Raw genomic sequence first — 23975 nt, forward strand, 5'->3', positions numbered from 1 at the left:
ATTGCATTAGAACATTAAAAAAAAATCAGGATCCATTCCATATCAAAATACCGGAAACATAGGAATAATATTGCCCATAGCCTTCTTTGGAGATGAAATCAATATTTTCATTTGTCCTTGTCTCCTAGCAGATATTTTTCAATGTAAAAGTAACTTTGTTTTTCAGTTCCTTCCCTTTCTATTACCATGTGGGCTGTTTGTTTGTTAGATCTCTCCTACCAAAACCAAAAACACACAAGACAGAACAAAATAGCTCTCAATCGCATTCTGGCTTCCACCAAGCAAAACAGGTACCATCTCAGCTCATTTACTCTGTTGGCGAAGTGACTGAGACAAGGGTAGGATACATATTTATACTTTAATTTTTTAAGATTTTATTTATTTTTTCATGAGACACACAGAGAGGCATAGACACAGGCAGAGGGAGAAGCAGGCTCCATGCAGGGAGCCTGACATGGGACTCCATCCCAGGTCTCCAGGATCACACCCTGGGCTGAAGGCGGCGCTAAATCGCTGAGCCACCTGGGCTGCCCTATTTATACTTTAACTTATTTTTAAAACATTTTTAAAGGTTTTATTTATTTATTCATGAGAGACACAGAGAGAGAGGCAGAGACACAGGCAGAGGGAGAAGCAGGCTCCCTGCAGGGAACCCAATGCGGGACTTGATCCCAGGACTCTGGGATCATGCCCTGAGCCGAAGGCAGATGCTCAATCGTTGAACCACCCAGGTGTCCCTATATTTGTACTTTTAAAATGCGTTTTTATTGCTACTTTGGTCCACAATTGAAATGGTGTGTATATACGTGCATGTGTACATGCGCACACATACAATCAAGGGAAAAGAAGGATAGGAAAATAAGTCAGAAATAAGAGTGTTTATGTACATAAATGATTGTACACACTGGCTTAGGGAGAGAGCTCAATAAAGGAGTTGGATACATACCACAAATGTGAGAGGGTTTAGATCTGTTCTTCTCAAACTGGCTTAAGGTCGGTGGGCTGGTGGGTGGGTGAAACCACAAGATAAATGCTATGTGCCTTCTCAGAAAATCAGGTGGGTTTTTTTTTTTTTTGCAGAATATTTTTCTAAAATTACATTTAATTACAAAGGAATGCAAAATTCCCATGTTTGTTAAGATAATCTCTTTTTCAGCTCTGCTCCTGAGTATTCTACCCCATACCCTCTCTCCTAGATTAGGAGTACTTAGGTAGAAAAGTTTGAGAAGCCCTGGAATTTAGGGTGAGTGTGTGTGTGTGAGAGAGAGAGAGAAAGAGAGATTCCCGTGCCTCTTTTTTTTTTTTTACTCTTTTATTTTTGAAGGAATTATAGATTCACAAGAAGTTGCAAAACAAGGGGGGGTCCCCTATACCCTTCACCGTGCCTCCCCTCAATGGTAACATCTTCTATGACTACCGTGTAGTAGCAAAACCAGGATATGACCCACAGATTTTATTTTACCAGTTTTGCATGCATAGATGTGTGTGTGTGTGTGTGTGTGTGTGTGTGCAGTTCTCTGCAATTTTGTCACATGTGTAGATTTGTGTAATCACCACCACAGGCAAGATACAAAACTATTGTTCCATTACCCTGAGGTCCCCCCATGCTACCCCCTTAGAGCCATGTGTATACGTGGTTTAGTATTCCAAGTGCAGCTTTCAAACTGGAGCTTGAGATGGTCTCAAGTGACAGATTTCTCTGGCTGTCATTTCTTATGAATGAAATCCTTACAGAGTCAGGCTTTTAGAATCTAAGAGTTCTGCTGCCTAGCACTTGGGCCCCAGGTTTCTGCCTCTAGGCAGTTTTAGCTACTTGCCCTAACACTCCCTCTCCCCGCCTCTGGAGTCTTCTTCCTCCCTAACTACATTCAAAAGGCCAAGAGAGAGCAATTATCTATTCCTCTGAGGGACGAAAATAATGGAAAACTTGTGTCAAAGCTGTAACTCAGGAAAAAAAAAAACAAAACAAAACCCTGAGCAGTTTGGCTCTCCTTGTCTAGGTCAGTGAATTATTTGAATAACGTTTTATGTTTTAAGAAGTCAGAAGTGCAGTGAGTTTTGTGTTTCATGTAATTTGAGTGAATTTCAACTTCTCCTATTTTTATCAGTAAGCATAATCTCCTGTTGTTCAAAATAGCTTTTTTTTCCTAGTAAGATGTAATTATTTGCATGCCCTTTATGTTGGTGACTCCTTATTAGTGGTCAAAATTGGATTTATTTTCTGGCAGACTTCATTATCCTCGGTGGATAGTCCCCAAAATATATTCTCTCCATTTTATGAATAGCTGTTCTTGTTTTATTGTTTGGGATAGCTTGTATCTCACTGGTTTTGTTGTGTGGTCACAGCCTGAAACTTTCAACTCACATATACTTGTTGCTGAGTCTGATAGCAGAATGCTCTCAGAAGATGTGGTGCTTCTTTATAGAACCTCAATGTGTGTTTTAGGAAAAACACTCAGGAAATTTCAACACTATAACCTCCCCTGAGAATTTGACACCAAGGCAGGTAGCCAGCTGGTCTTCACTTCAAATGTGTAGCCAAGGTCCAGCCATCCCAATAAAAGAGCTTTCAAGAAGACTCTTCATAAAATTGACATAAAATCAGCTCTCTTGACCACAAAGCCTATCCAAGCTCTCATATGGAATCTGAACTTGCTCACAACCTTGTTTGTTTTTTGTTCTCATCCATCCTTAGAAGCTGGTGGCAGTTTCTTTTGGGTATAGCCAAGCCTCTCATTTGCAGTACCAGGTGGGCTGACTAAGTGTCTCAGGAGTTGCCTCTGCTGACCATCCTGGGAGGACCCTTTTGAGCGATTTGATCCTGGTCTTTTTTCTTTCTGGCCTCACCTCCCAAGAACCTCTTCCTCAGAAGTACTGCATGCCTCACCGAGGCTGCCCTGGACTAAAACAAGCTTCTTTCTTTTCCCTCTGTTCCAGGGAGCCTTTGCCTACATAGTCAATTACTTCATGTACGTCCTCTGGGCTCTCCTATTTGCCTTCCTCGCTGTGTCTCTTGTCAAAGTGTTTGCACCTTATGCCTGTGGCTCTGGAATTCCTGAGGTGAGTCTCTAAACGGCTTTATAAACCATTAATAATAACTAACCCTTCCTGGACCGAAGCCTTTAATTTGTGTTCTAGCAGGTACCACGATCTGCATGTGTAACAGGATCAGGCACTGAGGCAATCTGGAGTCTCCCTAGGTCTTCCCTCAAGTCTTCTCCCAGCCTGGGTCACCTGGACACTAATGGGGGTTAATTCCTAGCCCCCTGGGGGTATCCTGGCCAACCAGGCCCCTGGAAGACCAACCCCTGCCCCCTGCCCAAGATGATCAAGGGTAGAACCCAATATTCTGGCCTCAAAACTTAGTGGTAATTGTCAGCTTCATTCGAGCAGGACAAAGAAAACTGTTTTTGCTACATTTCCTATAATATGTTGTGGGCTAGCAGGAGGGTGGTTGAAATCCTGCTTCTCACTACTTTGGGTTTAGATTGCTTGACAGTGGCTGAAACTGCTGAGATTTGAGATTACCCAGATGACCTTGCCCCTCTGTTTCCTGACCAAGTCTTAGTTACAAATGTCTTTGGCAGAGAATCAAGGCTATACTAGCCTGTAAGGATGTAAGTAAGGAAAACACCCTCCTACTCTGCCTCCCCTTCTCCATATACACCCACTCCCATGCTTGCAATATTCCCTTGCCCAGCTAGCACATGCCTCCCCCCCCCAAAAAAAGGAACTTGAGAGCTTAAACAGTTCTTGGTTTCTTGGGCTCCTGGGCTCCCTCCCAATTTGGGGTCATGTAGGTCAAACATTTATATGTCACTTGTTCAAGAGGTGCGGTTTCTATAATGAGGTCCAGACTACTGCCTCCCAGCCTTGTCTACTTGCTTAGTCTGTATTCAATCTCTCTGTGTTTGACCTGCAGATAAAAACGATCTTGAGCGGTTTTATTATTAGGGGCTATTTGGGTAAGTGGACCCTGATTATTAAAACCATCACACTGGTGCTGGCAGTGTCATCTGGCTTGAGCCTGGGCAAAGAGGGCCCCCTAGTGCACGTGGCTTGCTGCTGTGGGAACATTCTGTGCCACTGCTTCAACAAATACAGGAAGAACGAAGCCAAGCGCAGAGAGGTAACAACACATGGCCTGAATAGTCTCTCTTTTGGCGAGAGCCTGAGTGGTACAACCTTAGGGATGAGGATTTGGGGACTCTATGCTAGAGTCAGTACAAATCCCCTTTGACTCAGCAGTTCTACTTCTAGGAATTTATCCCATAGACATCCAAGTTTTTGTGTGAACAAAGGGATATGTGTGGGGCTAGTGGGTGTGGTATTTGTCAGGATTGTGGTAAAATGAAACAATTGCCATGTCCATAAACAGGGGGCTGATTGAATAAATGATATTCTGTCCATACTATAAAATATGCGGTCATTAAAGAAAAAAAGATAGCCTTATGTATATTGATGGCTACAAAACATCATTAAGTTTCAAAAACCAATTTTGGAATACTGTGGGGTATAGAACAATTTAATTAATGCTTTTTTTAAAGTACATATATGTGCACTTAGAAAGAAAACATCTGGAAAGTGGTTTTACTCTAAACTGTTGAAAATGGCCACCTGTGGTTGAGTGGGAAAGTGAAGTAAGTGGTAGTGAAGAAGAAGTAAGGACTTTAACTGCAATGACTTGTATTACATATAACTCTATACAAGTTGTGCTGTTTGATTACAGAATAAGTTACAAAAATAAGAGAAGATTTTAAAAAGAAGTCGTTTATTCCTGTGAATGAATATAAGCTCAGCATGTGTTTCATATACCAGGTTTTCCATCTTTTGTTTCTACCTAATGCCACACTGAATGGGTTTCTCTGAGTCTAGGATGTCTCACTCTACCTCTGCCTCAACCTTGCCAAAGTAGGCCCACCACAGCATCTCTGTAGCTGTTCTCATGTTCATGCAGATCTTAATGTATATCATTTTGAGGAGGAAGAATAGTTTTTAGAAATATACCAAGTCATTGATTACTTTTATCCTGCTATAATAAGGATTTCAGAAAATAATGGTTCTTGCTTGGTTTTCCTTGAATTACACAGAAATCACATATGAAACGGGTCAAGACCAAGGTCATTTCATTAGAAAGGATTTTCACCAAATTGGAACTTAGCAATTTATTTGAAAAACAAAACAAAACAAACCAATAAGGCCCAGAAGGAAACTCAAAAATGTTGAAATTTCAAATATGGAATAGATTTTGATAGTTCAAGGGAGAGAGTTCTTGGCTGGGGAAGAAGGCTAGCAGGAAAGGGAGAGAGAAATCTGAGTCCATTGTTTGTAGAGGGGCATAAAGGCAGTATTAAGCTGGTGAAGTTGTTAGATGGGAATAATGTATAACAGAAGCTAAAGACGTGAAAAGACCATTTTAGCTGGCAAGAGTAAAGTGTTGACTGTGGCCAGTCTGCGTGGGTAGGGGTGACTTCAAAACTATAGATTGATGGTTACTTTCATTCCATAAAATTGGCATTTTTGTTCAAACAGTTCCTTATAATATGAGAGGGAAGTTTGGGCTGTTTCTCTGTATAGATGTCATGTATTTCTCTAACTAGACTTGTGAATATTTGCATCTTGAGTTCACTTCCTATTGTTTATTTAGACTCTGTAGTTATTTTTTCCTGCCGTTCTCACCATTGGCAGCAAGCCTTTTGGGTCCTGGGGCCTTGTCAAAGTGGGCAGATGGTTGAGAGTAAAATAGAGATTTGAGAAGGAAGGGGATAGACAGACTCTACTCTGTCTGCAAAAAATTGAAACACACTAGCCATCACAGTTCTTTCTTTATCCTCATAATGCATCCTAAACAGTCACTGAGATCCTCTCGTTGAGTCTCCTCATCTTCTCAGATGAAAGCCAGTATAGAGGCACAAGTTTCCAAATCCTCCCAGGCTAGCACCAGAGGCCTCACTCCTTCCTCCCCTTCATTTTCCCAGGCCATCCTGCACTCTTAGGGAAACCTGCCTATTTATTTTGCTAAGAAGCATTTTATTCTTCAGAAACTCTTAATTATTATTAGACTTTCTTTTAAAAATATTTCCTTACTACCATGAATCACTTACCCCTCCACAGCAACCAGAATCCAATGAAAGGACTTTATTAATTCTGGTGTGTTGGTCACACACATTTTACACACACATGCACATGCCTACATACTAAGGTAGAGCAAGTATCACTTGCTCTCTTACTCTACCTCCGTGTCCCTGTTTATTTCCCTCTGACACCTTCTTCCCCTTCCCCTTCCACCTACCCCTTTTCCTTGCCACACCAAAACACATTTAGGTCTTCTCTTCCCTTCAAAATCTATGGCCTTGCCTCTAGTTGCTTCTAGGTTTGCTCTCTATTTCTCTTTCCTTGGGGCACATAGTACAGAAAACCCTAACCACTTATTGTATGAGTATTTGCAGCTCTTGAATAGCTGTGAGCCAATTGTTACTATAGTTTTGTATCATTACAACCTTCTCTCAAATCTCATTTAAAAAGGATTTCTTTTTTTTAATAAAGATTTTATTTATCCATTCGAGAGAGAGAGAGAAAGAGCGTGAGCAGGGTAGAGACAGAGGGAGAGGGGGGAGCCCCAAAGTGGGGCTCCATCCCAGGACTCTGGGATCAAGATCTGAGATGAAGGCAGATGCTTAACTGTCTGAGCCACCCAGGTGCCCTAGAAAGCATTTCTTTTTTTTTTTTTTAAACTTTTATTTATTTATGATAGGCACACAGTGAGAGAGAGAGAGAGAGGCAGAGACACAGGCAGAGGGAGAAGCAGGCTCCATGCACCGGGAGCCCGATGTGGGATTCGATCCCGGGTCTCCAGGATCGCGCCCTGGGCCAAAGGCAGGCGCCAAACCGCTGCGCCACCCAGGGATCCCTAGAAAGCATTTCTTAATAAGGAAAGTGCTATGTAAATATATCACCAAAAATAACTCATTTAGGTGGTTAATAGGTTTATAGACTCAAATTCATTTAGTGAATTGAGAGTATGGGGGATGGGGGGGCGTAATTCGGAATAAAGTATATGCCTGGATTAATTCCAGGGGAAAGACCCCCTACCTGTTCAAGCGTTTGAACCATGCATTCAAAATGTAGCCTGAGGTGTTTGCTCTCAAAATAAGTAAATATGAATTGAACTTCATTTTTGATAACTGGGATATGGAGCATGTGAGGTTTTTAAAAAAATGTTCAGTAAACACGAATATTCATTTTAAAAATTAGATCAAGTGTGGAAAGGTGTCGTTATTCCAACACTAATTTGGAGTTTTGGATTGTAGGTCTTGTCGGCTGCAGCAGCAGCTGGTGTATCTGTAGCCTTCGGGGCACCTATTGGTGGAGTGTTATTCAGCTTAGAAGAGGTAAGTACTTCTGTCTGTATGTGGAGCATGCGCATTGCTTCTGGGTCAGGAATCCTGGCCAGTGTCTATTGGACATTGTGGTCTGGGAGTGCCCCACCCAACTCTGTGTTTTACCATCTGACCAAATATTCCTGGGCAGTTTTTTTTGTCCTTAGCTCTCATTCCTGCACCACCGACTTTTCACCCAAAACTGTTTCTGCATACTGATTTATTAGAGAGTAAGAGCACGAGTGAGCATGAGCAGAGGGGGAAGGGGTAGAAAGAGAAGCAGAGTCCCTGCTCAGCAGGGAGCCTGATGTGGGGCTGGATCCCAGGACCCGGGGATAACAGCCTGAGCCGAAGGCAGATGATTAATGCACTGAGCCACCCAGGTGCCCCTCCCCTCTGCACGCTGATTTAAATTTGTTGTCTCACCTTCTTTCTTCTAGGTCAGCTACTATTTTCCCCTCAAAACATTGTGGCGGTCGTTCTTTGCTGCCTTGGTGGCAGCATTTACTCTGCGTTCCATCAATCCATTTGGCAACAGCCGCCTGGTTCTGTTTTATGTGGAGTTTCACACCCCATGGCATCTCTTTGAGCTGGTGCCGTTCATTCTACTCGGCATATTTGGTGGTCTGTGGGGAGCTTTGTTTATCCGCACCAACATCGCATGGTGTCGGAAGCGTAAGACGACTCAATTGGGCAAGTATCCTGTCATAGAGGTACTCGTTGTGACAGCCATCACTGCCATCCTGGCTTTCCCCAATGAATACACCCGAATGAGCACAAGTGAGCTCATTTCTGAGCTGTTTAATGACTGTGGCCTTCTGGACTCCTCCAAGCTCTGTGATTATGAGAACCGTTTCAACACAAGCAAGGGAGGTGAACTGCCTGACAGACCGGCTGGTGTGGGAGTCTACAGTGCCATGTGGCAGCTGGCCTTGACGCTCATCCTGAAAATTGTCATCACTATATTCACCTTTGGTATGAAGGTGAGGAGATTCTTTTGATATCAGTGGGTATATGTGTGGCTGTGGGTTTGGGGGCAAAGCCAAGATACCATGGCAACCTCCAAAGCTCATGTAGCACTTCCAACTTCATGTAACATTATCCCCCAGCCTCCAAAGCCCTTTTTACTGCCACATGTCCTAACTTCCTAGCCAATTGTACCTCTATCTAAAATTGTCCGAGTCGAGTTTTAGGCCAAAGGCAAACCTCAGCGATGAGATTTAAGTAGAAATGTTTTCTCCTTTCTAGTGGAAAGTATATTTTGCCCCTCAGAAAGGATGGTGAGGTATTTATTCACGTGCATTTTGTACTAAAACAATTCTTTTTTTTTTTTTAAATTTTATTTTATTTATGATAGTCATACAGAGAGAGAGAGAGAGAGAGAGAGAGAGAGAGGCAGAGACATAGGCAGAGGGAGAAGCAGGCTCCATGCACCGGGAGCCTGACGTGGGATTCAATCCTGGGTCTCCAGGATCGCGCCCTGGGCCAAAGGCAGGCGCCAAACCGCTGCGCCACCCAGGGATCCCCTAAAACAATTCTTAACCAACACATTTTTGGTGGCTTTAGAGATTGCCAATAAAGCAAAATGTTAAGTTGAACCAAGTAAAGGAGCCAAAATTCAACCATTTTTGATGACAAAAATAGCAACGTCATATGGTTCAGCCCATTGTATAGCTCAATGCATTCTTCACAGTTCTCGTCAGTGCCGTTATCAGGAACTTCACAGGTGATCCCAAGTTAATATTCCAGCTGTCAAAAGCAGACCTCAGGCGAGCATCTTTTATTTTCAGTGCCGGTTATCATTTCCATGTTTCAGAAGAAACCAGAAAGGGACATTCGTTAAAGTATTTTCTTTCTCCTCCCTAGGTTATTGTCTTTCCTTTAGCACCCAACTACGGAGTTATTTCCCTCTCTTCCCTAGGAAAACGGAGATTCAAACCAGAAAATGAGATGCAACAGCTCAGTTTAGGCAATGGTCTAGTCTCTGACTTGATACGCATCCTCCTCAACACCCCAGAAGGTTTTACAGTGCTTGTTGAGCTTCATTCTTTCATTGAAAGTGAATATTCAGACCATCAAACCTGCCCAGATTCAAATGTATGCCACAAACACAAGCTATTTAAAAAGTCTACTGTTTTCATTATTTTGTCCTTGTCAGTATTTCCTTCCCTTAACAGAGAAAATTGAGAATTCACTGTATATATCCTAGAGTCAAGAAATAGAGACCTGAGAGGTGTTTTGGTGGTGGTGTTGGGGGGGATTTGTTTGTTTGTTTTGAATAGTCACACAGCTATAGTTACTACCTTATTAAGAAAATGAGGTAATGAGTCTTTCTTTATACTATTACAGAATAAAATGTAACATCATGCAGAATCCTTTTAATGTGAGCAATGTGTTAAGATTCAATAAGTGAGAGTGGTTAGGAGCATTTCACTTAAACCAGTATTTACTGTATCTTGACTGTGGGTGAGTTACTTAACCTCCCTGAACCTTGAGTTCTTTGTGATTTGGCAATAATAACACCTGTCTCCTGGTGGGGTGTTTGTAAAGAACTGGGGGAATCTCATCAGTAGAGTATCCAGCATAGAACACAGTAGATAGTCAATAGAGGATAATTGTTATTGATAAGAATTCAGAATTGGGGGAAATGTCTGCATATGCGAGAAACTCCATCTATTTTCCTTTTTCTTTGGGAAAAGCTTAATTTCTGCCTCCAGTTCTGTGTTGGTCTGGAAAGTTCAGGCTCTTGCCTGATGGACCCCGTATCAGGGTAAGCTTCTTTGCAGTCATACTTGCCTGCACGTCCCAGAGAACCTCTAGACCCTGTAGCATTACACAAATCTTTACAAACTTGCTAGCATAGTGCATAGTTGAATTGTCATTGGCCTCTTTGCTTCACAGAGGGTCAGTCCTCTAGCCCTTAACACATGCCAGGCAAGTGCATCATTTCTCCCTAACCATCTGTTGCTTTCTCTTTGCAGATCCCTTCCGGCCTGTTTATCCCCAGCATGGCTGTTGGTGCTATCGCAGGTCGACTTTTAGGAGTAGGAATGGAGCAGCTGGCTTATTACCACCATGACTGGGCCATCTTCAATAGCTGGTGTAGTCAGGGAGCAGATTGCATCACCCCTGGCCTTTATGCGATGGTTGGGGCTGCAGCCTGCTTAGGTGAGTTATGTCTGCATTGATTTTGAAAAAGTTGTCACCCAGGTGACATCATAAAGAAGCGTGACTTTTAAAAATCATTTATTTATTTATTTATTTATTTATTTATTTATTTATTCATTCATTCATTCATTCATTCATGAGAGACACAGAGACAGAGACATGGGCAGAGGGAGAAGCAGGCTCCCCGAAAGGAGCCCCGTGTGGGACTCATCCCAGATCCTGGGATCATGCCCTGAGCCGAAGGCAGACACTCAACCACTGAGCTACCCAGGCATTCCAAGAAATGTGATATTAAATGCAGTTGACTATAGATTTTTTAAAAATGACCATCCATTTCCTGTTGGGTTTGCCATTTTTCAAGTGCTTTAAGAAAGCATTCTTTATCATATAGCTACATTCCTCCCTTTGGGGAGCAATTTTACTCTCAAATTTCATCATACTAAGGAAATGATCAGAAACTTGGGTGAGGATATCTGCCCAAGAATGTTCAGCCCAGTATTATTTATGATAGCAAGAAATTGGAATCAACTAAATATGCACAGTAAGGGACTGGTTCAATGGCTTATAGTTGGCATAACCATGTAATGTTATACTATGGAGCTATTGAATGTGATGCTGATATTTAACATTGTTAAATGCAATGTTAATTAAATTTGTGATAATATGCAAAATGTTCCTGACATTTTGCATAAAGTGGAGGGAGGGGAGCACAGTGGGGATTAAACATACACTATGAGCTCACTTACAGAAAAACATGTATTTTTGCATAGTGAAAAACTTGAAAGAGTCACTCAGGATTTATACTCTGCATATTTCTAGGCAGTGAGCTTATGGATAATGACTTTATTTTATAGACTTTAAAAAACCATTTTCTGAGTTTTCAACAATGGCCTCTATGTTCCAGAGAACTTTTGTCCCAGTAGCATTACACAAATTATGGATATCTTTTGCAATTACTTTTATAATTGGGGGCAGGGGGTTAGAGAAAGAAACACACAAATAAGAAACAAAAGGAGAAAACTCTAGAAGGCCACTTATGCTTTTGTAGATGTTAATTTGAGAAATGTGACTCCTGTCCATCATAAACTTGCTTTGACACAGTTGCTAGGGTTTGTGTAGTAGTAGGGGAGACCTCCTCTTAGCAATGTTCTGGTAAGTAAGCTTTCCCCAGATGCGGGCCTCTCACAGGCCCTTAACTGCAATGAATCTGAACTTCCCCTGTTTTCAGTAACCTGTATCTGTTTCTTCGCAGGCGGGGTGACTCGGATGACTGTTTCTCTTGTTGTCATAATGTTTGAACTAACTGGTGGCTTGGAATACATTGTGCCTCTGATGGCTGCAGCCATGACGAGCAAGTGGGTGGCAGATGCCCTTGGGAGAGAGGGCATCTATGATGCCCACATTCGTCTTAACGGTTACCCCTTTCTTGAAGCCAAGGAAGAGTTTGCTCATAAGACCCTGGCAATGGATGTGATGAAGCCCCGGAGAAATGACCCTTTATTGACTGTCCTTACTCAGGACAGTATGACCGTGGAGGATGTAGAGACTGTCATCAGTGAAACCACTTACAGCGGCTTCCCAGTGGTGGTGTCCCGGGAGTCCCAAAGACTTGTGGGTTTTGTCCTCCGAAGAGACCTCATTATTTCAATTGGTAAGGATTTCAAAAAGAGGCTAATGGGACCCACTGTGGAAAGAAATAAATACGTGTGAAATGGGGGAAGGCACAGGGAGGATGGGACCAGTTTGAGGACATCAAAATAGAACTATTTTCAACTTCTTTTTTTCTCCTACTTTTCAAATAGAAAATGCTCGAAAAAAACAGGATGGGGTTGTGAGTACTTCCATCATTTATTTCACCGAGCATTCTCCTCCGATGCCACCATACACCCCACCCACTCTCAAGCTTCGGAACATCCTGGATCTCAGCCCCTTCACTGTGACTGACCTCACCCCCATGGAGATTGTAGTGGATATCTTCCGCAAGCTGGGACTGCGCCAGTGCCTGGTTACGCACAATGGGTGAGAGCTCCTTGGGGGAGGAAAGAAATTGTGAGAGGAAAGAGAAGGGAGGGAGATAAAGAGAGAAGAACCCAATTCATTTGAACATTAGTAGCACTTACAGGCCCTTTTGAAGTTCCAAGATGAAGATGGATGTGTTTCTTTTGTTGTAATTAATGGAAAAGGAGTTTGGGGGGGAGAAGGTATGTTTGAGAGATGTGAACTACTGGCTGCACGTTACAAATAATGCAGTTCCTCCTCCACAAAGGAAATGGCTGTGTCCTTTTGAATAGACAGCACTGCAGTTACGATGGTATTAGGTAATATATATATATATAGTATTTGGTCCTTACAGTACCTTTGCTATTATTATTTGAGGGTGAGAAAAAGCAAGTTTCAGTAGGTTTGAAGATCTACACAAGGGCCCCCAGTTAATATATAGTAGAGGTAGGCTTTAAACACAAGTCGTCAGATTCTCAAGGCCAAGGCTCTTTCTGGGATCTTTCTTATGCAGTAAAGGAAGCCCTGCTATTTTTATTGGAAAAGAAGGGAGGTTGAGGAGGAGGGTGGCTTTTTTTCTAAACATGGTATGTTAATCCAGCAATTGTATAAGAGTTTCACTCTCTAAAATTTCTAAATGTTGTAACAGATGTCTTGCAGGATTTGAATCAGCAAGGGGGCTTTCCCTAGCTTATTCATTCAACATTTACTGAATCCCTATTTTGTCCAAGAAAGTATTCCACTAGACTCCAAGGAGACACACAAAAAGATAAGGCCCTTCTGCCCCCTCAAGTAATATGCAGTGTCATAGGGGATCTGAGAACACATGAGTCCGTATTATACGACAGCAAACAGGACACATGCACAGAATCATGCCTGGTTGCCAGGAGGGCGCAGTCTCTGCTGGCTTGCAAGATCAGGGAAGGTGTCCTGGAAGAGGAGTGTTTGAGCGAGGTGGCCAAAGAGAAGATTCAGATATGTAGGGAATATTTAAGGCACAAGAAGTAGCGGGATGTGAGACCTGAAGTAAAAATGCTTGCAGTCTGTTTAGGGACCCATGCACTGCCCCATTTGCCTGGTGCATGAAACCTAGTTCTGTTATCTCCTCATCCTGTGGGTGTGGACAGTTCTTGAAGACAAGGTTGCAAAGGATCGGGGAGAAAAAGCATCACCTCTGAGAATGGTAACTGCACATTTATTTTTGTTTTGCTGTCTTGTTTTGCCTTTCAGGCGGTTGCTTGGAATCATTACCAAAAAGGATGTGTTAAAGCATATAGCACAGATGGCAAACCAAGATCCTGACTCCATTCTCTTCAATTAGAATCACAGGGTTGTGCTGGATATAAAACTGGAAGGACATTGCAGACCATGGATGTATTTTGTTAACTGGGTACCCAAAACACATTTCCCATGTTTGGATGGTGAAGTTATATTAGTGTGTTGTCTCTTTCCTATAAGTTAACCAGTTGCACTACATAATCTCTGGAATTTAATCTTCTCTTTAGTAAGAGAAAATACAGTTAGGCTTCTGTGATATTGCATTAGGAGGATTTCGTGAGAAAGTCAACAAGATTGCTATGGTTTAATTCTTTAATAAATTTTTAAAATATAATAATCATTAGCCAATATGCAATCACTGAAAACTATGCAAGAAAAATTCCAACCGTCCTGACCTATAGCCTGCAGGAAACTCATGAAAAAGTCACTTTTTTGGACTCTGTCATTGGTGGAAGATGAAGTGTAAACTAAGGGGCTTTGCTTTTCCAACCACAGAAAGGAAAGCCAGAAGGAAAATAGTAATGGTGTTTTCCAGACTGTGAAAAATTCAGTTCAAATATTATCTCGTTCCTGTTACAATATTTAGCATTATAGTTTGTGTGTGTGTGTGTGTACGTGTATGTTAATTTTAATATCTGATTATAAGACAATGCTGCTTTGGTTAACCTTCTCTAAACGAATTTAGAGAGGTTGACTTTTATAGCTTGCTTGTTCCTGGTACTCTTTTGAAGTGCACAAAGATAAGTTATGGAACTCTTCTCCTTGTCTGCATAAAGGGTAATTTTCCAGATGGTATTTGTTTAGCTCATAGACAAGGACTTTGCCATGAATTTGTTAGTAGCGAGGAATGATTTCTCCAGCTTCCTTGAAACTAATGATTAGTAAAGTTCTAAGCAAAGTCGATGACTAGGAGTTTCACATTTTTTGGGTGAGGTCCCAACTAATTCTCTTACCCAGATGCCACCTCCATGAGTGATGGTGCTTTAGGCTTCTGGAATATGTAAGAATAGTAAAGGGAACCAAGTTGAGACTGCATACTGATAATCCAGGGAAGATCCTGAGCTGAATCTGCACTCTCATGCATTCCTTTGTATAGACCACCAGTACTAAAATAACTGGGCACTCATGCCTCCTCCCAGTGTTAAGTACATATGACAGGCCAGTGTTGTCCCTGTGAACACGAATTTAGGCTTGGGGTACTTTCAAATTGATTCAAGGCATCAGGGTAAGATGGGCAGCTGCAACTCCCTTGGGGCTCATTAAAATTCTAAATGAAATGCAGAACCATCCTAAGACCCAGGGGTGTGGACAAGGCCTGGTGACACCAAAGGTGCTTGTATCCAATTGAAAAGGTGCCTGTCTCAATTTTCTACCACCTTTACCGCAGTAGAAAACCTCACACTGGAGGGACACCTGGTGGAATCACAGAGCCACCACCGTCATTCCCACACCGGTTTCTTTTTCTTGTGTTTTCCCCAAGTGCAGCTGCTCCTTCTTATTCCCCTCCATTCTTTCCCCCTCCTGCGCCTCAGTCCCCAGACCTCTCTTTGGGATTGAGTGCCATGCCTGGCTAACCATTCCTTTTTCAAGAACTGACTCCCAGGGTGAGTTAAGTTGTGAACCAGGGCTCAGCAACCTTAAGGCATGTGGACCAGAGGTAACGCACAGCCATTTGCTTTGCTGTGTAGTTCAGCTGCTGTCCCCAGGCCTCCCTCCCTTTCTTGTCGACTCCCCACAGCAGTGAGATTTAACTGCCAGGGCTGTGAGTGAGTTCAGCCTTTTCCTGTTCCACGTAGGAGTCTGTTTCCTTGCACTTTTTTTGCACCATCCTTCCAGCCTAGAACCAGCAGTCTCTCAGCATATCCTCCTCCACCCTCTGCCTGTCCTCCCCAAACACCTCAGGGTTCCTCCTTCTAAAAGTTGCTGAGCCCTGAATCTAGGTTCTTTTTTATTTTTTTTACCCCTAGTTCTTATCTTTCCAAAATCCGAAATTCTTTTATTGCTCAGAACTGGGTGGCCAAGGCTTGTACTGATTTTAATCTTTCAAATATCAAGGCAGTCACCAGAGTTCCTTTTTTTTTAAAGTATATCATGCTAACATTTTACTGAAAGAGAAAGAACTCTCTAGGTTATCTTGTCTTAGAGTCATGACTCAGTCACTTTATGTCTTTTGTCCCTTCTATGCCACTGATTTCCTCATATGAGATGAGGCTGTGTGCCAGACCACCCCCTGTGCATTGTGCAGAAATCATTCTTATCTGTAGATTTTTCGTTCACTACCTATCTTACTAGCCTTCCAGCAAAAGTTTGCAAAACAGGAAGTGTTAGTATTTCTGGTATTTGATGACAAAGGTTTGGTCGCCTTTCATAGCACAGCAGTGCTATGGAAGACGTTTGTGTCTGCCTTTTTGTTTCTTCTAGGCTCTGTTTTTGATTTCAGACAGATGAGCCAGTGTTAAGGTGCTACTTCAGAGAATTAATTCAAGAAATCAGATAACACTGTGCCAAGGTATACTTTCTAGATGCTAAGCACCGATTGGACCTCCAGAGAATAATATCCTTTTGATACCTCACTCCTGATAAATCTCATTCATTAACCTCAGCTTCTCAGGAATCCTTGTAACACATATGCTAGAAGTAGCTATAGTGTATGGTATTCGTTATATGTCCAATCCTATGGTTTGGCTCAAAGGTTGGCTAATTGTGGCTAGCGCTCTCTGCTAGACTGCTAGCTCAGCATCTAACACTCAAGAGTTTCTTGTCTTAAGGCAATGGAAAATGTTCTTTTTGCCATTGCAGATTCAGCAGTTGGGCAGACTTATCCAACAAACAGAGCTGATACAGGGAGGTCTGTCAGTAGTCTCAGGTGGCCACATACCTTAATGGCAAGAGACTAGATAATATGTGATTTAAAAAATTAATTTGAGTTGAGACTAGTCTGTTTGGGCACTGAGAAAAGAAAATTGCCCAACACTAGGGAAAGATCTACAAAAGAAGGCCAATAAGTGCTTCAAGAGAGTTAGGATTTTCCAAGGAAAAATATCTGGTAGGCATCCAGCCATGAAAGCAGTGGGAGTCTATAGGTTTGTAGAAGTCTAGCTGCTATACTTTGTAGAGTCAGATCTTCAATGTAAAGAATTAAGCCGAAGCAGTTCACGTGTGGTTATACCACTGGAGGGAGGAAGCAGGGGATTAAAAATGCAAACTAATGGCCACTCTCAAGGTCATTTCTATTTAGATGTTTGTTCAGACCTCTCCTCTTTTCTGGCCCTGGCTTCCTTTCTGGCACCAGCCAGCTGTGCAGTAGAAGTGGTATAATCCACAGAACTGATATCCTCTGGTGGATAATCTGACATTGATGACACTTTGGATTTGCCAGCTGGCAGAGCAAACCATTAATTTGCTGGTTGAACAGCAAAGCAGTTCAGTTGTTTTGGCATCAGAGGCTGAATCTGAACCCCTTATGGGAAGAGCACAGCACAGTATAAATTTCTCTAGCAAGTCTCCATTTCTGTTTGAACACAAGAAAAAATAAGTAATGGGGATTTAGTGTGGTCTAAGGCTGTGAAGTAATTCTTAACCATGATCTTTTCTTTTTTAAAGGTGGGGAGGGGTGGAGGGAGAGGGAGAGAGAGAATCTTAAGCAGGCTCCACACCCAGTATGGAGCTCGATGCAGGGCTTGATCTTACAACCCCTTATCTCCCCAAGATCATGACCTGAGCTGAAATCAAGAGTTGGACCCTTAACTGACTGAGCCACCCAGGTGCCCCTTAACCCTGATCTTATGAACTTATTCAAGTATGGGGGGAGCAAATATGTTTCTAAAAACTTGTCACGCAGTAGAGTCCATCATGCAAAGTAATCATTGCATGTGATATGTTTTAAGTATTTGAATCACCTGTCCCTGCTGGGTCTCAATCTTGGTTTGTTTTGTGGGGTGTGAATAGGGGGGTGAGCTTGTCACCCCACAGTATCTTTTTGTTTTTTTAATCACAAGGAGTGCAATTTTTGAAGTTGAGTTTTTAATGATAGTGAAGACAATAGTGAGAATTTGAAATGGCTAGTGTGTTTTATATTACCAAAGTGCTTACTGATGACTGCCCACATTGCTACCCATCAGTTCAGAGAAAGCAGGAGAACATTTTTCAGGGTGGTCCACAGAGTATTGAGCTCCTAAAAACCCTGAGAAAAACTAGAAAATTAGAAAGTAAATGGGAAGTATAATATTCAGTCCTTAAAAAAGATAGATGTCTAAATATGTGGTCTAAACTTAAGTGTCCTCAAACCTTGATTTTTTTTTTTAAACCACCTCTGGGTTTGCCTGGATTCCTCCTGGAGAGAGCTGGAAGACGGGGCAGTGGAAAACCCCTAGTAAGAAAATACGTGAGTTCTCACAAGATGGTGGGAGGAAGGCCATCCTATGCCCCAAGCCATACATCCTAACATTTATAAACTGTTTGATCATATGCCTCAGGTAGAGAAAACATCACGTAGCCTTTCAAAAACCAGGTTTTGCAAGCAGAGGAGAGGCTCAAAGCAGCATTTGGCTGGAGGCAGTCTACTTTTTTGCAGAGGGCTGACCCACGAAGAGAAGGAAGGAGGGCAGTGACTACTTGTCATTGCCTAAATGATAAGCTTTAGGTAGATTGTCTTGAATTTTGAAAGCAAAATATTTTTTAAATCTATATTTTAGCCTCCCTAGAATGTACTTATTGTGTATTAAAGAGAAAAAAGGTAAGGGTTTCTCAGATCAGAGCTCAGGGAGCTGTGTAAATTTACAGTGAAATTAATGTAATGGACCTGTGGTGGCCACTCAGTTTTGCTTTGCCTCAGTTTCGGTTATTTGCTCTCAGGAGAGAAGTTCCTGGAATAATAGGTGTTAGCAACTTCACGTGATTCCACAGATGTTGGCAGGCCACAGTCTCATTTTGGAACATCTGGATCTGGGGAGTTGTGAGGTGATGTAGGGAGCAAAATTGATTTTTCCACTGTGTAGTCTGATTTTTTCCAAATCACCCAAGAAAGAAAGAATCTGATGTGCTGGGTTTGCATTTCTTGGATGGGGCCTATCAGGTCACCCTGCCCAGTCCCACAGTCATAAATTCCTACCTCTCAGTTCCTGCCAAAGGGTCTTCAGCCTCTGTGTACACTAATTAAATGGAATGCCTTGCCTAAAGTTTGGCCTTTTAAAAGAGAAACAGTGCATGTGATGGTATAAAAATATGAGGGTTTTAAAAAAAATGGTCTTGGCCTCTCCTCTTTCTCCCCTCTCTTTTTCCTGTCACTCCTTTCCCCACCCCCAAATTCAGATTTCTCTCAGCTATTAACAAGCATGTTGTTTTGAATGTGGACCTTGCAGGGAGGGACAACAGCATCATTCCGAGAACAGAGAATGGAAGATATTTCTGAGCTGATGGGCTGAGCAGGGATCTGCTCCACCATTAGGGGCCAGAGCTGGTGGTATTTATTGAGAGCGTTGAGGGCTTTTAGTATCTCAAGGCAGACATATGAAGTATTCATTGCTAAGCCTTATTATTATCTACTAGTCCAAATCTGTTGAAAATCAGAGGCAGCCTGGTATTTGGTGAGTGAAATGCCATCTGGCAACACGGAGACAAGGAAGTGGCCTGAGATTGTTTTATCAGAGTGGGAATGTTCGAGCTCATCATATTGCATGTACCTCAAGATATATGGTCCTTCAAGAGTGCTCATTTCCCCCTGTCCATTTGACTTCAGCCCTTTTCTCCCTCCTTTCTCTCCCTTTGCCCTGCCTTTTCAGTACTCAGCTTTTTAATAAGTATTTACATTTTTATTATTATATTTGGTCCTTTAGGATTATGTAATGATTAAGAAATCAATTTCATTCTATATTTTTAAAAATGATATGTTTAATATTTTGTTCTTTTAAACTGTCTTTTGAAGCTCTGCTGCTAACCAAGTATAGGCCAGAGAGGAGTAGGGCCTGACAGACGGCACCCTGGTCCTGTCACCTAATAATGACATCGATGTCATTCTTTATTTGACCAGGGCCAGCCTCCTGCTCTTACCTCTGTCCATTCACTTCTTGCCCTGTGAAAACTCTTACCTGTCAGATGAGCCAGTGAGGCTAGGAGGATCAGAAAAGCCAGGTTCTAGCCCACAGGCCACTATATGAGTTCTCTGTAGTATGCTCATTCATAGGGCCGGCTCCAACCACAGTAGCCAAAGAAAACCTGCCCAACTCAACATTTTAGTTCCTAAGCACTGGTAAGAGTTCAGCCAAAGCCAGTGTATATAGATAGCAGTAGTAGCTGGGCATATACCGAAACTAGCATCAACCAAAGCCGATATAGCCTGAGTTTCTAAAGGAAGCTTGGTGCTGAGCTGTTCAGAGCAATTATTTATTGGAGTGTTGCCAACCCTTAAGTCATGCTTTCTTAGCTTTATTCTAGCTTGCAGAGATGTTGGCCCCCACTTATAGGCACAGTGTGTACCAAAGCTATGGCTTACTGTTCACTTCGTTTTGCTCCCTGGTCATGCATAGTAACATAGTCTAAAAAGGAAGACATGGGCTGGGGAGTTAGGAGACCTGGTTTCTATTCCCTATGCTTCTACTAACTAGCCTTGAGATCTTAACCGCTCTGTGCCTCCATGTTCCCATCTGCAAAATGGGGATAGCGTTAATTGCCCTACCTACCTCACAGGGTTGTTGTGAGGATAAACTGAGACAATGAATGGAAAGTACTTTAACAAGTAAGTGCTATGCAAATTGTAAGACATGGAAACAATCATGTTAAAGGCAATGGAATGGACATTGGACATTGGCAGAAGGGTTAATGGGATCGTCCAGCCCTTTCTCTGTGTGGCATAAACCCGGGTCGCCATTGCTTTATACATTTTCACTTAGCACAGATTTGTAATTATGCATGTAATAAAGCACAGCCTTATCCAACCTGGTGTCTGGTGTGTTTTTAAAGGGGGGCATGGTTGCGGGGGTGTTGAGGGAGGATAGTATAAAAGGTACCTGCAAAATCCTACCAGCAGGCTCATTTCTTAAAATGATTTATTAGATACTTAATTATTTTTACAAGTACAGATTCAGTAACACTTTTTACAATAAGGAAACAAATGAGGGGCAGCTTGCGTCTTCTGAGGGATTCCAGATACCTCATTCATTATGGCTACTTAAATGATCCTGCCTCATACATTGGTGATCCTTTCCTGATGGCATGAGGATTAACTGGGAGCTGTATTTTTTCCTCCCTTTTTGAGCTTTTAGTGATTAAGATGATGGGCTTTGACAGGCCTCCTGCCTGTAGTCATTCCTTGCCAGGAGGATGATGGGTGATCAAATGTTCCTCCAGTGAAAAGTAAGGCTAGTCCTACCCTCTTTGTGGTGTGTTGGGATTAAAATGTCTTCTGTGAGAAACCCTCTTAGGTGACCAAGGAGGGGGTCTTTTGGGGAGGTGGTTGAACATACAAACATTTCCTTTTAACACTTTTGTGGAACACAGAAAACAACCTCAAAGTCTGGCTTTCCTACTTTCTCTATTTTTCTTGCATCTGATTCCTCCTTCCCCTTTCCATGAGCCAGACCCCTAATAAGGCAATTTACCAGGTGTCCAACTCTTTGGTTTTTTTTTAAATTTTTTTAATTTTTTATTTATTTTATGATAGTCACAGAGAGAGAGAGAGAGGCAGAGACATAGGTAGAGGGAGAAGCAGGCTCCATGCACCGGGAGCCCGACGTGGGATTCGATCCCAGGTCTCCAGGATTGCGCCCTGGGCCAAAGGCAGGCACTAAACTGCGCCACCCAGGGTTCCCTCCAACTCTTTGTTTAAGAATTTCTCCAGTTGGTATCCAATCACATCTGCTGTGGTGTTGACTTGTTGCTACCGAGAACTTTAATGCTTTTGACCTATTTGATATCATTTTAGGAAGGACACCTCTACAAAGGTAACTTCCTCATAAGCCTGAAATTCCACAAAGAAATTTGGGTTTCTGAGGTCATTTATCATTTTCCTGGACCCCTTCCACACTATCACCATCCCTACCTCTAAATATCTTTGGAGAAAAAAAACATCTAGGTGTTACCAGCCATCAACAACTTACTATGAATTACAGTTCCACATCTGGTCGCTGTAGGGCTCATATAAAAGTGGCTTTGATGGAGTATAAGGTGGTACATACAGACCAATCCATCATTTAGTACAGGAGAGGCCCAGAGAAACACCTGGAATTGACCACCAGATGTCAGTGCAATCATTAAGATACTGATGTAGGTATGGTTTGGTCAAAAGGGAACTATGAGGGTAGGTGAGGCAAGAACCATGAATTCAGACTTACAGCTAGATGGTGGGGATACAAAATTCAATCACAAGGTATTTAGCAGACATTCTCTCTTTTTAAAGATTTTATTTATTCATGACAGAGAGAGAGAGAGAAAGAGGCAGGCAGAGACATAGGCAGAGGGAGAAGCAGGCTCCATGCAGGAGCCTGACGTGGGACTCGATCCTGAGACTCCAGGATCATGCCGTGGGCCGAAGGCAGACGCTAAACCACTGAGCCACCCAGGTGTCCCAACATTCTCTTTTTAGTGTACATAATAAACTTCATGCTGTTCTTATTATTAAGAAATGCTTTTCTTATTAAATCAGTCACATGGCAGTCCCTACTTTAAGGAGCTCATTGTCCTGGTGTCTGAAAGTTGTAGTTCCTTTCTCAAAGCAATGTCCTAGGATAAAAGGAGGAAGGAAGGACTCCAGTTTCTCCCTTGCTGGAATGGCCAGATATTGTGTGATTAGGACACTTTTGACAATGGGATGGTGGTGTTGATAATTACCCAGGGACAATAGGTGTAGCCTGGAACTACTACCCGTGTCTTAGTTTGGGCTCTGCTATAACAAATTATCATAGATCGGGTGGCTTAGAAACAACAGAAATTTATTTCCCACAGATCTGGAGACTGGAAGTCCAAGATCAGGATGCCAGCTTGGTTGGTCCTGGTGAGAGCCCCTCACCCAGGTCACAGTCTAGCAGCTTCTCATTGTATCCTCACATGGCAGAAAAAGAGAGAGTTTTCTGGAGTCCCTTTTTAAAGGGCATTCATCCTGTCCACGAGGGCTTCACCCTCCTGACCTCATCACCTTCTAAAGGCCCCTCCTCCAAATACCATCACAGTGGAAATTAGGATTTCAACATATGGACTTGGGAGGCAAACAAACATCCAGTTCCTGACACTAGGCAAAGCAAGAAGTAGAGTTATTCTCTTTCCCAGGGATCTCCAGCGCTTGGCCTTTGGACTCCATCTAGCTCCAGGCCTCCCAGGCTCCTTCCCTAGGAGCTCAGACTCTGCCCTTTCCTGGGGCTCCCAAGACCCCTCTCTTGGCCTCTCTTCCCTCCTTCATAATAAGCAATCCCATCTTAATGCTAGAGGGTGTGAGGTAAGAGAGTTGTTTGAACAACCACAAGTAAAAAAAAGTCTTATTCTCAAAAATAATAGAGCAGAGAGCAACATTCAGGGTAGGAAAAAGACATGTTTGGCTTTTTGCTCCCCTTAGGTAGGCTTCCTTAAGCTGCGGAGTTGAAGAGGTTCCCTGTCTGTACATTACCCAGTGTTAGTGTCTCTCAGACATTTTAGGATCTCAATTCAAGAGGCTGCAGATGGAATAGAAGACAGATAGAATGGGAAAAGCATAGGTTTTGGAACCAGAGGGCCTAGACTTGAGGCTTATTGCAAGGGAATTTTTGCCTTTCTGGATTAAACAAAACTTTGGATCTCTAACATTGGCCCTAGAGAAAGTCTCTCCTTGAAAAGCGATAAAAGGGGCTTCTGGATCTCACAGTATGGTTTTGAGTTCCATAGGATTCTCCTTACCATTGAGGCCATTTTTCTGGTTATTTCTCTGGCCTAGGGGTGTGTGGGCGATCACTACTCTTTAAAAGATTCTGACCTGAGTGTGCCTCTATAGCAAAGCTGGGATGGAGGTAGAATTTTTAATTTAAAAGCTCAGGGAAAATAAAAGGGAGCCAAAGTGATGTGCAACAAGCACATCCGACTTGTCGTGACTACGCATCAGAATCATCTGAATTAGGTTTTAAGAAATAGATTCCTGGAGGTTTGGTGCTACGTCTTGGACTGGTATTTGGAAAACCATACAAGAGTATGACA

The 23975-nt window shown here is 42.5% G+C and overlaps 1 protein-coding gene across 7 annotated transcripts in view; it reads left to right on the forward strand.

Moving 5' to 3' along the window:
• Positions 1-20755, forward strand: part of CLCN5 (chloride voltage-gated channel 5) — a 155172-nt gene extending 134417 nt beyond the window's left edge. For all 7 annotated transcript variants that reach the window (XM_038587444.1, XM_038587447.1, XM_038587445.1 and 4 more), the window contains 8 exons: positions 2938-3060; positions 3923-4129; positions 7311-7391; positions 7820-8362; positions 10361-10547; positions 11800-12198; positions 12350-12566; positions 13776-20755. In XM_038587444.1, coding sequence (XP_038443372.1) covers positions 2938-3060; positions 3923-4129; positions 7311-7391; positions 7820-8362; positions 10361-10547; positions 11800-12198; positions 12350-12566; positions 13776-13866 — 1848 coding nt within the window. In that variant the 3' untranslated portion in view covers positions 13867-20755. The remainder of the gene's footprint in view (positions 1-2937; positions 3061-3922; positions 4130-7310; positions 7392-7819; positions 8363-10360; positions 10548-11799; positions 12199-12349; positions 12567-13775) is intronic.
• The last annotated feature ends 3220 nt before the right edge of the window (positions 20756-23975 follow it).

The sequence above is a fragment of the Canis lupus genome, chromosome X, assembly GCF_011100685.1.
Source record: "Canis lupus familiaris isolate Mischka breed German Shepherd chromosome X, alternate assembly UU_Cfam_GSD_1.0, whole genome shotgun sequence".
Classification (NCBI taxonomy): domain Eukaryota; kingdom Metazoa; phylum Chordata; class Mammalia; order Carnivora; family Canidae; genus Canis; species Canis lupus.